The 12,462-nt window shown below is 45.5% G+C and overlaps 1 protein-coding gene across 1 annotated transcript in view; it reads left to right on the top strand.

Moving 5' to 3' along the window:
- Positions 1-8,757, top strand: part of LOC306706200 (3',5'-cyclic-AMP phosphodiesterase 4B-like) — a 33,001-nt gene extending 24,244 nt beyond the window's left edge. Inside the window, exons 8-16 of the mRNA XM_079173161.1 lie at positions 2,439-2,532; positions 3,917-4,146; positions 4,240-4,338; positions 4,749-4,913; positions 5,268-5,367; positions 5,593-5,747; positions 5,874-5,996; positions 6,099-6,281; positions 6,378-8,757. Coding sequence (XP_079029287.1) covers positions 2,439-2,532; positions 3,917-4,146; positions 4,240-4,338; positions 4,749-4,913; positions 5,268-5,367; positions 5,593-5,747; positions 5,874-5,996; positions 6,099-6,281; positions 6,378-6,737 — 1,509 coding nt within the window. The 3' untranslated portion in view covers positions 6,738-8,757. The remainder of the gene's footprint in view (positions 1-2,438; positions 2,533-3,916; positions 4,147-4,239; positions 4,339-4,748; positions 4,914-5,267; positions 5,368-5,592; positions 5,748-5,873; positions 5,997-6,098; positions 6,282-6,377) is intronic.
- Positions 8,758-12,462: the final 3,705 nt, after the last annotated feature.

Raw genomic sequence — 12,462 nt, 5'->3', positions numbered from 1 at the left:
TCGAGGTTGCCTAAGACCAGGGGTTTGTTCTACACATGAGCCCTCTTTGCTAACGTAAAAGGATGTATGAGTTAACGCCATGCATTGAGCAATCTTCTGTCCTGAACACACTCATAGACTGGTCATCATGCTGTGCGTCTGAGCTGAACTTCATGACCCCGGGTGACTGAAACGTGTCTCTGTGCCTGATTTGTTTCACAAAAAGGTCACACAAATCCATGCTGCCCCGCTGCGTTAAAGAATCAATTACAAGCTCCCTTTGAATGGAATAAAGTCCTCGCGTTCCAAGCTCACATTTTTTGGTCCTTATGAGCTCTCTTTGATTTTTATGGATTCGCCTCTGGCAGTCGGGGGTTTTAAAAGCAGCCCATGCTTTGAAAGTGGTATTCTAGTTTCACTAGTAGACAGCTGTTGAGATCAGAAGAGAAAGGACCCCATTGTAAGAAATAAAAAAGCCCTGGCACAAGGCATAATCTCAGCTTCTTTTTTTTGAAGGATTGATTGCACCATTATCCCATTGCATTCATTATTATAAAGATGAGGGTGTGATTTTTGCATTACTGCTTCTTTCTGGACAAGAACTCAGAATCTGCCTCCTTTAACAGAAGCGATGTCCTTGATTGTGTGTTTTTACAATGTCTAGCCGAGTTGTGTCAATCCGGTGCATCTCTGCTACAGATTGTGTGTTGTACATGGTTGTGTGTGTGATGTGATACAATGAGTTTAGAGCGGGGGGGGGGGAGACCACCGTGAGAACGATGGCATGGGCCACGTGACTCTGTTGCCATGGCGTTCAGGTTGACGTGCGATTGGTGGTCCTCTAGTGGGCGGCAGACTGTAAACTCATCCGTTTGCCTCCCATCACCTCAAGACAATAGCTGAAACTGAGAACAAGAACACGTCTTTAAAATGTACTGGAATGAATATGAACTGGAATGTGTACAGCAGTTCATGCAATATGCAAAAAATAAAGACTTAACCCCAATCTGGCACATGAATACGCGGCGTCTCCTCGACCACGTGATAAACGCTTTGAAGCCTCACATTGCGCAGTATGCGTTGGATCTGTTCTGCATTACTGAGCAAGGAGAGCCAATCGGGAAGGGAGGGAATCCGAGTTGGGGAGGGCAGAAAGAGACCGTGGGAGGGGGTTTGCAGAGAGCTCAGGAGTGAGGGAGAAAGCTAGAGACAGAGGGAAAGATGTGGGGGGATTCTCCAAACTCCGATTATCTGCAGTGCTGTGCATGGCTCAATGTTTAGCGAGGGTGGGAGGCAAGGAGAGAGAGAGAGAGAGAGAGAGAGAGAATCCATCAGTCTGCCACAGGGGACTCTACAGCTAGCGCTCACCCCCCCCCCCCCTCCTCTCCCCCTTTCTCTTTCCCTTGTTTCCTTTCTCCCTCTGTCTACGAGCCTGCCCTTCCTCCCTGCCTTGCTAAAATCCGGGCTTGGGAAGGCTGGATTTCCCCCCCTTGCATGTCACTGGATGCCATTTGGATGGTGGCAGGAGAATAAAGAGGTTTAGAGAGACGGACAGAGGCGGTGAGAACCGAAGAAGAGCAAAGGAAATATTGATTGCAACCAGGGGCATTCCATCACTCTCGCCAACGGCTTGCAGTCCTGGAAAACAGTGGGCGACGCTATGAGGAGGCGCATTTGGATAGAGATGCGGGGGTCCGCCACAGCCCCTCTCTAGACACTTCAGCTGGGGCATTTTTACCGCAGTCGACCGCTGTAAGGCGGGGATTTTGGTGGCGCTTTGTGCTTCAGGTTGTAGGGCTGAGCTCAGCCTTGGGGGTCCACTCAGAGAGGAGCATACAGGGCTTCTGCTGGGGAGCGCCAGGGGCTCAGCACAGCTCAGCACCATGCCTGAGGCCAACTACCTGTTCTCCGTGTCCTGGGGATACATCAAGGTGTGTCTCAGAGGAGAGTTGGCATAGATGGGACGTGTGTGTGTGTGTGTGTGTGTGTGTGTGTGTGTGTGTGTGTGTGTGTGTGTGTGTGTGTGTGCATGCACATACTGTATATTCATGTGTTTGCACTGTAGCTGGTGACATAGCTCAGTATTCCCATATTGATTTTGTTGTGTTTTGATTGCACACTTGGATGTGTTTGATTCCCTGGAAACGCTCATAAACATAAAAATGATGACAATGTATTCTGTATATTGTTATTATTTGTATATAATGTGTTTTTTGTTGTTGAAATGCTCGGCAGTCAATTGTCTTCGTGGCTAATTCAAGCCAGGACCAAGAAGACATAAACACTAACCTTATATGGCGCATTGAAAAACAGAGGCCATGTTCTCATGGGACAGTGGAAAATAACAGGAAGTGCTTTATTCCTTTGCTCGGAAACGGCAAAAAGGATGAATGAACTAATATGTACTTCCTTGTAAAGATCATTTAACCTTATGTATTTCTCTATCTCTATGCCTCCAGTTCAAGAGGATGCTGAACCGGGAGCTAAGCCACCTGTCTGAGATGAGTCGCTCAGGCAACCAAGTTTCAGAGTACATCTCCAACACCTTCCTAGGTGAGCACTGCAGCACTTATTCAGACACAAATTCTAATTTGCATGAGTGCAACATGCTTAAATGTGCCGTTATCCTTCAGTAATGACACATGCAGTCTTATATGCGTCAGAGGTTGTGAGGTTTACCCAAAGCATGTGCCAAGTAGCGGAGAAAATCGTAGTTAGTCTGCTCCACTGCTCTCAAACCAGTCTGATCTGGTCTGGGGGGGGGGGGGGGGAGACAGAGAGTCCCCTCGCTCTGACTGCAGAGCGATGTGGAGAGGGAGGGGGTGGTTATACTCGGGGAAGACTTCCCTCTGGAGGGATCAGGGGCAATGAGCAGGGAAGAGGGAGATTGTTTGTGTGCACACGGTGCCATCATGCATTATTCATCTGGAGGACAGCCGTGTTTCCTCGTCTCTCAAAAGCCCGCCAGCGTTTCGTGACTCACGGCCAGCCAGTCTGCCCCTCAGGTTTTCCACCTTCCCATCCGACTCACCACCCGCACACAGCCCAGACCAGCCCGCTTATCTGGGCTGTGAGCAGACGAATGTTCTCCTCTTGCTTGTAAACAAGCCTCCATCTTCTCGCCTCGGGAAACGGCGAAACCTAAAAGGGAAAGAGAGGCTGGATGCATTGTGAAGAAACTGTACCTCTCCTGACAATAGAAGTGGTGCAGTGAGCGAGATCGCTGCATGATAGGGCTGCTTGGGGAGAAGAGGCGAACACAAGAGCGCAGAGAGACACTCGTCTTTGAAGCTTAGTGGTTTTGTTGTCGTCTGTATTGCAGCTAACACCTGTCGAGGTGTAGTGAGATCATTTTTTTCCCCTTCCTGCGCTTAGCGGAGGATGCAGCCGAGATATTCTCCTCTCGCTGCGGTGTATGTGGTGCACATATTCAGACCGAGGGAGTCTTGCAGTCGCACACACACACACTGTCAGCTGCGTGAGAATCTCAGAAAGTGAATCACATGAACCAAACACACCTGCATACTAACTAAAAAAAACTACAGTATGACATAAACATTTTGGCCTAATGTGAGCCAGCGGCCATGATTCTGTGTATGGTTGTTGTTACGTCAGGGCTTTCTCAGAATGCACAGGCCACTGGAGCATTGTCAGATGTCATAACATCTAAGTAGCACTTCACCGTCGAGAGGAATTTATTTTTAACAAAGTTAACTGTAACTGAAGGATTGCTTGCTAATTAAACAACTGTCAGTGCCGCTTTAATGTGTTGCCACGTAGGTGTGAGAGGTCAACTATCTCCCCGTGTTAACTTTGTTTACTCAGTACAAGCCAGGAGGCTTATACAACAAACCCTAGCTTATTTAGTTTTTGTCCTTGGAGTAACTGAAAAGCACCTTTTTTTTTGTTCTTATTTTGTGACTTCTATCTTCTGCAGACAAGCATAATGAGTTGGAACTTCCGTGTCCAGTTCCTAAGTCGAGGGAAAGGAAGAGGAGACAGGGCCAAAAGCAGCAGCAGCAGCAACAGCAGCAGCAGCAGCAGCAGCAGGGTGGGATGATGACTCAGATCAGTGGGGTGAGGAAGCTCAGCCTCACACCCAGCATCTCTGGAACCACCAGCAATCGCTTTGGGGTCAAGACGGACCAGGAGGAACTGCTGTCGAAGGTAAGCGATTGGCGGGTCGTTAAGCAAAACAAAGATATAACATGAAAGTTGTGCGATTGGCTGAAACACTTTGTCTCGTCTATCCTGGAACAGGACCTGGAGGACATAAACAAATGGGGCCTGAATATCTTCAAAGTGACCGAGCACTCCCACAACCGACCGCTCACATGCATCATGTACTCCATCTTTCAGGTCAGTGCCTTGCCTCTTCATCCTGCCCATCTTCCACCTCATCGTCCAGTCAGAAAGAGCTCATGAGAAGAAGCACGAAAGCGTTTATAAACACGCGCTTCTATAGAAGGCGTGAGGCACAGCCCCGCGTCAGCTTGTACAGTATGTTCTCTGTTACGTTCAGCTATCAGTATGGCTACAGGGACATCTGCTAGAGGGACATTAGCACTTGAAATTGATGTCTAGCTGTGAATCATCCTGGCAGGAGGGCACACTGTTTTCATATTCAGCCTCTTCTAGTAATGTGCGATTCAACAATTTGCTGAATACGGTTTAGGAAGACATTTTTAAGGTCCGATCACTAGTCTGCTGGCGGAAAAACATCCACTCTAGGAGATGCTTTACACACTTCTTCCTCTTGTCGTATGCAGGAGCGAGACCTGATGAGGACGTTCAAGATTCCAACAGACACCTTTGTGACGTTCATGCTGACCTTGGAGGACCACTATCACTCCGACGTGGCTTACCACAACAGCCTGCACGCCGCTGACGTAGCCCAGTCCACACACATCCTCCTGTCAACTCCTGCACTGGATGTAAGTCACCATGCAATATCACTATTCATTTTTGTAACAAAGTAAAGCTGGAAGTTGCTGCATTTTACATATCTTTGCTGTTTGTTGCTGCGAAATTGACACGTAGTTACCTTCTGGTTACTTGTATGATTGACATGTGACACCATTAAATTTTGGCAACCATTGTTATGCTTGAATGAAGTGACTGGAAGTGTCGTCACTAATACTGGCATGCCCCAGAAACTGCATGCCACAAAGGATGACACATGAAAGTATCGGCCTCAAACTATTGTCTGATACTTTACCTTGTTTGGCCAGTTGACTGACTGTGAAGTTAATTGCCTTTTTGTTTTTCTTCCTTCTCTTCCAACAAAGGCGGTCTTCACAGATCTGGAGATCTTGGCAGCCATTTTTGCTGCAGCCATTCACGACGTGGACCACCCAGGAGTGTCAAACCAGTTCCTCATCAACACTAGTGAGTCCACTTTACTGTCACTTCTCGTCCGTCACAAAAGTCACAACGCTGATTTATTTAGTCTGCATTTGCAAAACGGGCAGAAATATTTGCATGGTTTAATGGGATCTGGCTCCAAAGGCAAAAATGTGTTTTTTTAGAGACAGTGCACGGTTACCTGACCTCAGTTTAAAACGCTAGAGCGCCAATTTAATTTATTTCTTCCCTCCCTCCTCTGCCTTTTAGACTCCGAGCTGGCTCTGATGTACAACGATGAGTCGGTGCTGGAGAACCACCACCTGGCTGTGGGTTTCAAACTGCTGCAGGAGGACAACTGCGACATCTTCCAGAACCTCGCCAAGAAACAGAGGCAGACGCTCCGGAGTATGGTCATCGACATGGTGAGGAAAACTGTCTGCACATCTGTCTGATGCCAGTTTTAGCTTTCAGGGTGATGTCTTGACTGCTTTATTGCTTCCCTCTTCAATTATTTCTTACATTGTTCTCTGTGTCTTTCTCTCCTCCAGGTGTTGGCAACTGACATGTCTAAACACATGAGCCTGCTAGCTAATCTGAAGACGATGGTGGAAGCCAAGAAAGTGACCAGCTCTGGAGTTCTGCTGTTGGACGACTACACAGACAGGATGCAGGTAAGAAGCATGATAGTACACCCACATGATGCAGACAGTTTGGCACACGAGAAAGAGTGTCTATGTGGATTTATTGATTTAATTTTGTTGTTGTCTTTGCAGGTTTTGCGTAGCATGGTTCACTGTGCGGACCTGAGCAACCCGACCAAGCCGCTGGATCTGTACCGGCAGTGGACAGACAGGATCATGGATGAGTTTTTCCACCAGGGAGACAGGGAGAGAGAAAGGGGAATGGAGATCAGTGCCATGTGCGACAAACACACAGCTTCGGTGGAGAGAACACAGGTAGAGAAGACGCACATTTAGCTCCAAAAATAAAATTTTGTTGTTATTTGTTTTCATGTTACTGACGTCCTCCCTTTTTTTTTTTATCTTTTCTAGGTTGGTTTCATCGATTATATTGTCCACCCTCTGTGGGAGACGTGGGCCGACCTGGTCCACCCCGACGCCCAGGACATCCTGGACACACTGGAGGACAACAGGAACTGGTACCAGCGCATGATCCCCCAGAGTCCCTCCCCTCCGTTCGACTCCAGTGACGGGGAGGGCGGCTCGCTTGATGAGGTGGAGGAGGGACCTGTGGCGGGTACATTTCAGTTTGAGCTGACGCTGGATGACCAGGGCGGAGACGAGGAGGGCTCGATGATGGAGATGACTGTCAGTGTGATACCCCAGCAACATGCCTCCGATCAGGACGGGGTTGAAATGACGACGAGTGACGTCTCACCTGCGGAAACATAGCTCAAACTGATGGTGTTCTCAGAGCGCAGCACGTTTTGCTGTTTTGGCTGAAATCATTTAATTGCAGTAGAGCAATCCTGCAATATCGCTCTTTGGAGCTGCCTGGCAAAGAGGGCCTGACTGAATGTTGGGCACCCGTGCAAACGAGGCTTGGAAACCCCTTTGGCAGTTTGTCTTGAGCCCCCTAGAAGGGAGCCGGAAGAGGTGTGTTCTTTAAAGAAGGGACTACCGTCAGACTGCAGAGGCAGAGCTGAATCTCTCTGACAAAGAAGGCGGACAATATGTGTCCGCGTACTGGGACGAGTAAAAATTCCAAACTTGCACTTCAGGACGTTTTTTTATGTTCATTTTAATTATTTGTATTGTGTCGGGATGGGATGCCACCTGGTAAAATGTCCAACCAAAAACTACTCGTCAGCAAGTTATTTGTACCCAAGTAGTTTTTTTTTCTAACACTTGTCTAAAAAAAAGAAAAGAAAAAGTTGTGTGCCTTTTTTTCTTTTTTTAACAACCATTTCTTTTTGTAAGTGTTTTTATAATTTATTGAACACGTTCATGTAGCTGTAAAATGTGTCAACTTTTCTACAATAAGGACACGTTTCTCTCACACAGTCTTCCTCGTGTTCTGGCAATAGTATAAGCTTGTTCGGTGGATGTATTTCTAAAATCAGACGACTTCCCAGCACAATTTGCACTTTGTGGCATAGGACAAAGAGACATTAAAGTAAACATGTAAAACATGTTTGTTTTTTCTCCAATAATTCATTTCATAAGCAATTTAATTCTTTGAAATGTAAAAAAAAAAAAACATTTTGTATTTTTGAGTCCAAAAACATCTCAAGAAAAACAAAAACAAACTCCAAAGATCCTGTGAAGAAAGCACTTTGATGATTTCACTGCCACCTCTGAAGTGTGTGACCCCATGCTTGAAGAGTCAGTAGAGAAACAAATCAAAACTTCTGACCAGAAGTGAAACTGATCCCTGACATGTAGCAGGATGAAGAGTTCAGGCAAATGAAAGCCAATTATTTAGTGAATTTCACCATAAATATCTCACATAAAGATTAGAGATCTGTTTCCACCTTGTAATCTCCCTGTTTCGTCAGCTCACACACAGCTGTTGTGGTTAACAGCATTCTTATGAATAGGCTTCACGCCGCGACTCATCTTGAGTTCTGAATGACTGTAAGACTGTGTGCACATTTAAAAAAAGACACAGATTAGTAATATAATAATTGTATCTTGTAGTTTTTATTCCAGCACTTTGAATATGTTGACAGTTTTCAGCTGGTTGCTGATCTGTCCAACACTACCTTAAAGGTACCACAATGTAAGGTGCAACCTTCACAATAAAGGGTGGGGGGGGGGCCAATATCGTGGCATGACACGATACCTCCTGTGTGTGTTTGTGTGTGTGTGTGCGCGTGTGTGTGTGTGTGTGTGTGTGTGCGTGCGTATGTATGTAAACAGAGTTGCACAATCTTGTTGCACCCAGCTGTGTTGTGCCGACCCTTCAGCTGTTTGTAACACTATTTATTTCTTTCTCCTTGTATATAATATTGATTGTTAATACTCCCTGTATATTTGTTATTATTTATATGCACTACCAAGTATCAAATCACAGTTTGAGTGAATTTGTCTGGTGGTTCTGTTTTATTGTGTTTAGCAAGCCGTTTTGCTATACGACCGTAACATGAAGTTATGCAGCTCAATTTTGATCATTTGAGATGTTTTATTTTGAAATTCTTGCCAGAAAATTGTGAACAGTCCGAAGCAGCCACACCTGGTGTGGTGCAGAAGAAGTCTGGCGTTCCTGGTGGATGATGAAGGCTGGATATGTACTGCAGTATTTTGTTTACGGTGACTGGTCATTGTACAGCTATAGGAATATTTGCTGGAAGATATTGCATCGTTTCAAATATATTTTTTCAGTGTTTTTCCTCACGTTATATGGTAAAATGGTGTATGTTGTGCTCAACAAATGTTTTCTATCAGATTAATAAAATGGGCATGTATTACAGATTGTTCTCGTCTGTGTATTATTGGATAACATTAGCAAACAAAGCATATATATTTTCTATATATATATTATTCGTGACCTTTTAGCAACCTGGTGGAATTTCTGTCTGTATAGCCAGACTAAACAGCAGCACGATGTTGGTGTATCCCTCGGCTATAGTAAAACAGCTATACATGATTTAAGACATGAAAGGCAATAACACAAAATGTAACAATAAAAGTTTACTTTTAATTTAAGTATTTAAGGAGAAATAGAATAAAAACCAACAGATTAAAGAGGCCACGTCAGAAATACGTAACAAGGGCCCTTGATAAAAGCCATGAGGCCGCTTCAGACTGAACTAGAATCAACAAAAAAAAGGTGGATTTTTGTCTTTTCTTTGTTCCAGTTAAAGTCTAGCAGCTGCAGGAAGGGTGTAATGGGTCATCTCCAATGGGGAGAATCCCAGTAGTGAAGTTGAGACATGATAAAAGGTTGGATAACTGTTTCCAGGTCCTCATGAGATAGAAACGGATGAGAAAATGTCGATGACGAAATGCCAAGATTTTTAACCACTTTATGCAAATCAGCATTTGTTCTGCTGGTGACAGAGCTGGGTGGGTCGAGCGTGATTACCTTGCTTTTGTTTTCATTAAGTTGAAGTTCCTTGCCATTCAGGACACCACACAATTCAAGTTAATTGTCAGTAATTACAATAATAAAGACAGCTCTGGTTTTATTGACGTCATGGTTCCAGTTTTGCAACTCTGAGGGGAAAAACCAGGTGGAAATGACAATCACTTCCCTGCAGTGACACCACTGACACGTCTTCCCTCTAAATTGAGTTTAGTAACTGCCGGCCAGCCAGCCAGCAATGTAAACAGGAAGGGTAGAGATAGCGATGCTATCTCTGGGCCCTCAGGGCACTCACTCTCCCATGGCTGCGAGCACCTTGGCCCGAGCAGATAAGCATCTGGAATGCGTGATCAACAGGAGGCCCTGCTGGGTAAAATTGGCACGCGGCCAGAGAGGCATTTAAAGATTTTGTTTAGTGAGTAAACTCAACAAAACAGGAGGGAAGACACTTGACACGTTGCTTATTGCCATTAGCTCTGAGCTCAGGTCCTGAGATACAGAGCACTGCTTGTTTGATGGGTTTTTTAGTGTGCTCATCTGCTTACAAAGGTTTAAAGGTACTCATTACTATGAAAAACTACCTGGTAGGAGAGAAAACTGGCAGCACTCACAAGATATCCTCTGTTCCTGACACAATGCAAAATGTACTGCACATAATCAATAAAGAATAAATCACAGGTCACATTTTGAAGAGGATGTTAGAGTCCTATTACTTTGGAGTTTGTGGATGTCTGGATGATAACCAGAAACCTAAACCATCCTCCGCTTCCTTTGGATTCAACGAAAAATGAGGCGACTGTTTATGGTAAACACAGGAGCAGACAGGGATGAGCGTTTTCCATGGTGGTGGTCCTTACTGCCATGGCAATGGGCAGCGGGTTTGTTTGAAACTCTAACACAAGTCTTGTGGTCTGTTGGTGACTGACGTCAGCAGGGTGAAGGCAGACTGCTCCGGCCCCGGCAGCAGTGTCTGTGAACCGCCTGGGTTCAGGCTGGGCCGGAGGCTCCTAGTGCCAGTGGTTCCAGTTGACAGCCAGTCAACCTCCTTTCTCCACTCTACAAGCCAGGCTCTGAGAGGGCCCGGGGCCCGGGGCCAAGGCAAGAGAGGAAGAGAACCACTTCCAGCAAAACAAACCTGCTCGCTCCATGTCCACTTTATAAAAACAAATGTCTTCCTGGAGTTTCTCCTGGCCAGCTGCTGTTTGTTTTCAGTTGAGTTGACAGTAAGGACTGAATCAACTATGCAGTCAGTTGGAGGAATACAGGGTAATATGGGGCATTCCAGGATAATTCAATACTGATCCAGATGAGTGTGGGCGTGTGTGGGCGTGTGTGTGTGTGTGCGTGTGTGTGTGTGTGTGTGTGTGTGTGTCTGTGTGGATGGCAGAGATCAGCTCAGAGTAACTGAATCACATAGGAAAGGAAGTGTGTTGAAAAAGGCAGTTCTGCCCCGTCAGCCAGTCAGCTTCCTTCAATAATAATATTAATAAAACATTTTATTTCACAAGCACGTTTAAAAAATAACACTTTACAAAGGGGGACAGACATTATAGAAATAGACAATTAGGCAGTAATGACAGACAAGTGAAATGATTAGACATTAAACGTAGATTGAAAAAGTGTGTTCTGAGTGCTTTTTTTTAAAGTAAGGAAGTGAATCCTCCTTCCTCTAAGGCCTCTTGTATGTGTGTGTGTTTGTGTGTTTTTGTGTTTCATGGACTCTAAGATGCAGTATTAGGACAATAGCAGGATGTGTCCTTCCCAGAAAAATGTCACAAATCATCCAGTTATCAAACATGGCGGCAGTCATCATAGATACGCCATTGTGTCTTCTCGTTGCGTGGATTTGCCTTTGCATGCAACCTGCCTCAAATATCTGAAAAAACGTAGAATAAGTATGGCAGCAGTTATATAATCCTCAGAATGAGCAAAGGCATGAAAAATGTCAAAACACACCCAAAATGTAAGACAAGGGAAAAGGGGGCCCTGCATGCAGGGTTTACTTCCAACTTTGAGTCCTTTTAATCAGAGAAACAAACTATATGTCACAGTTAAGATATGAGGAGGACAAAAAATATTATGTTAATTCTGTGTGAGGAATGCATTTGAAAAAAATACGTTGTCGTTGGATGTACATTGAAAAAATGAGGACATCAGCCCCTTGTGTAGAGCGCTCGTCTGCGTCAACTCACATTTATCACGATGCGTTTAAGGACACGGCACGGGCCTGACATTTGTGCTGATTCCTCGGGGCTATACCCAGCGTGCAGCAGGCCCAGGAATTGTTCGGACATGGAAGGGAACATCCCTGTGGGGACGCAGCGGCACACAAGAGCACGCTGTCATCCTTGTTTGTTCAAGAGATAAATAAATAAAACACCCCTGGGATCATACATGCATACTCAAACATGACACACTGAGGCACATGCATGCTCGAACCCCCCCCCCACACACACACACACACACACAGAGACAAAGCTGTGTGACATAATAGATGAACAGATGTGACACTTGAAGATGGAGGGACCCCACTACTACTAGGAAGATGGTGAATGCAGAAACACAGCATGAAACCATCCAAACACCGGATAAACAAACTAAGTCGGTACGCAGTGTGGATGTCGGCTTCTCCACCAGTTTCCTGCTCTTGCAACCACACAGAACGAAAGCTTTCTCTATGTGAAGCTTTGCTCCACGGTGCTCTGATCAAGATAAAGATCTACTGCAAACAAAATCATGTTGAATCCGCACGTCCTTCTCTTCATTTTGTCCTTATGTGACACAAGGACAGAGGGGGGGGGGGGGGGTGTGTGCATGCATATCTGTAGCTCTCTGGTGTGTCAAAGCGAGTGCGTGGGAGGAGATGTGCAACATGCACTGCATTGCATGTGGTGTGATGACTGAAAGAGAGACAGGGGGGGGGCTGCACAAAATGAAAATATCAGATAAACCACATCTATAGGGCTGAGATAAACAAAACGTTCTCGCTGCAGCACAGTGTCAACTCCTGAGATTCCACCAAAGGGTCATCTACACCCAAGGCTTGGATCTGAATCCTACACGGGAGCTTTATTGTTGCATGTTCGCTCA

This window comes from Pholis gunnellus (assembly GCF_910591455.1).
Source record: "Pholis gunnellus genome assembly, chromosome: 14".
Taxonomy (NCBI): domain Eukaryota; kingdom Metazoa; phylum Chordata; class Actinopteri; order Perciformes; family Pholidae; genus Pholis; species Pholis gunnellus.
Note: the sequence above shows the minus strand (reverse complement) of the source record. Positions and strands in the feature narration are given on the sequence as shown.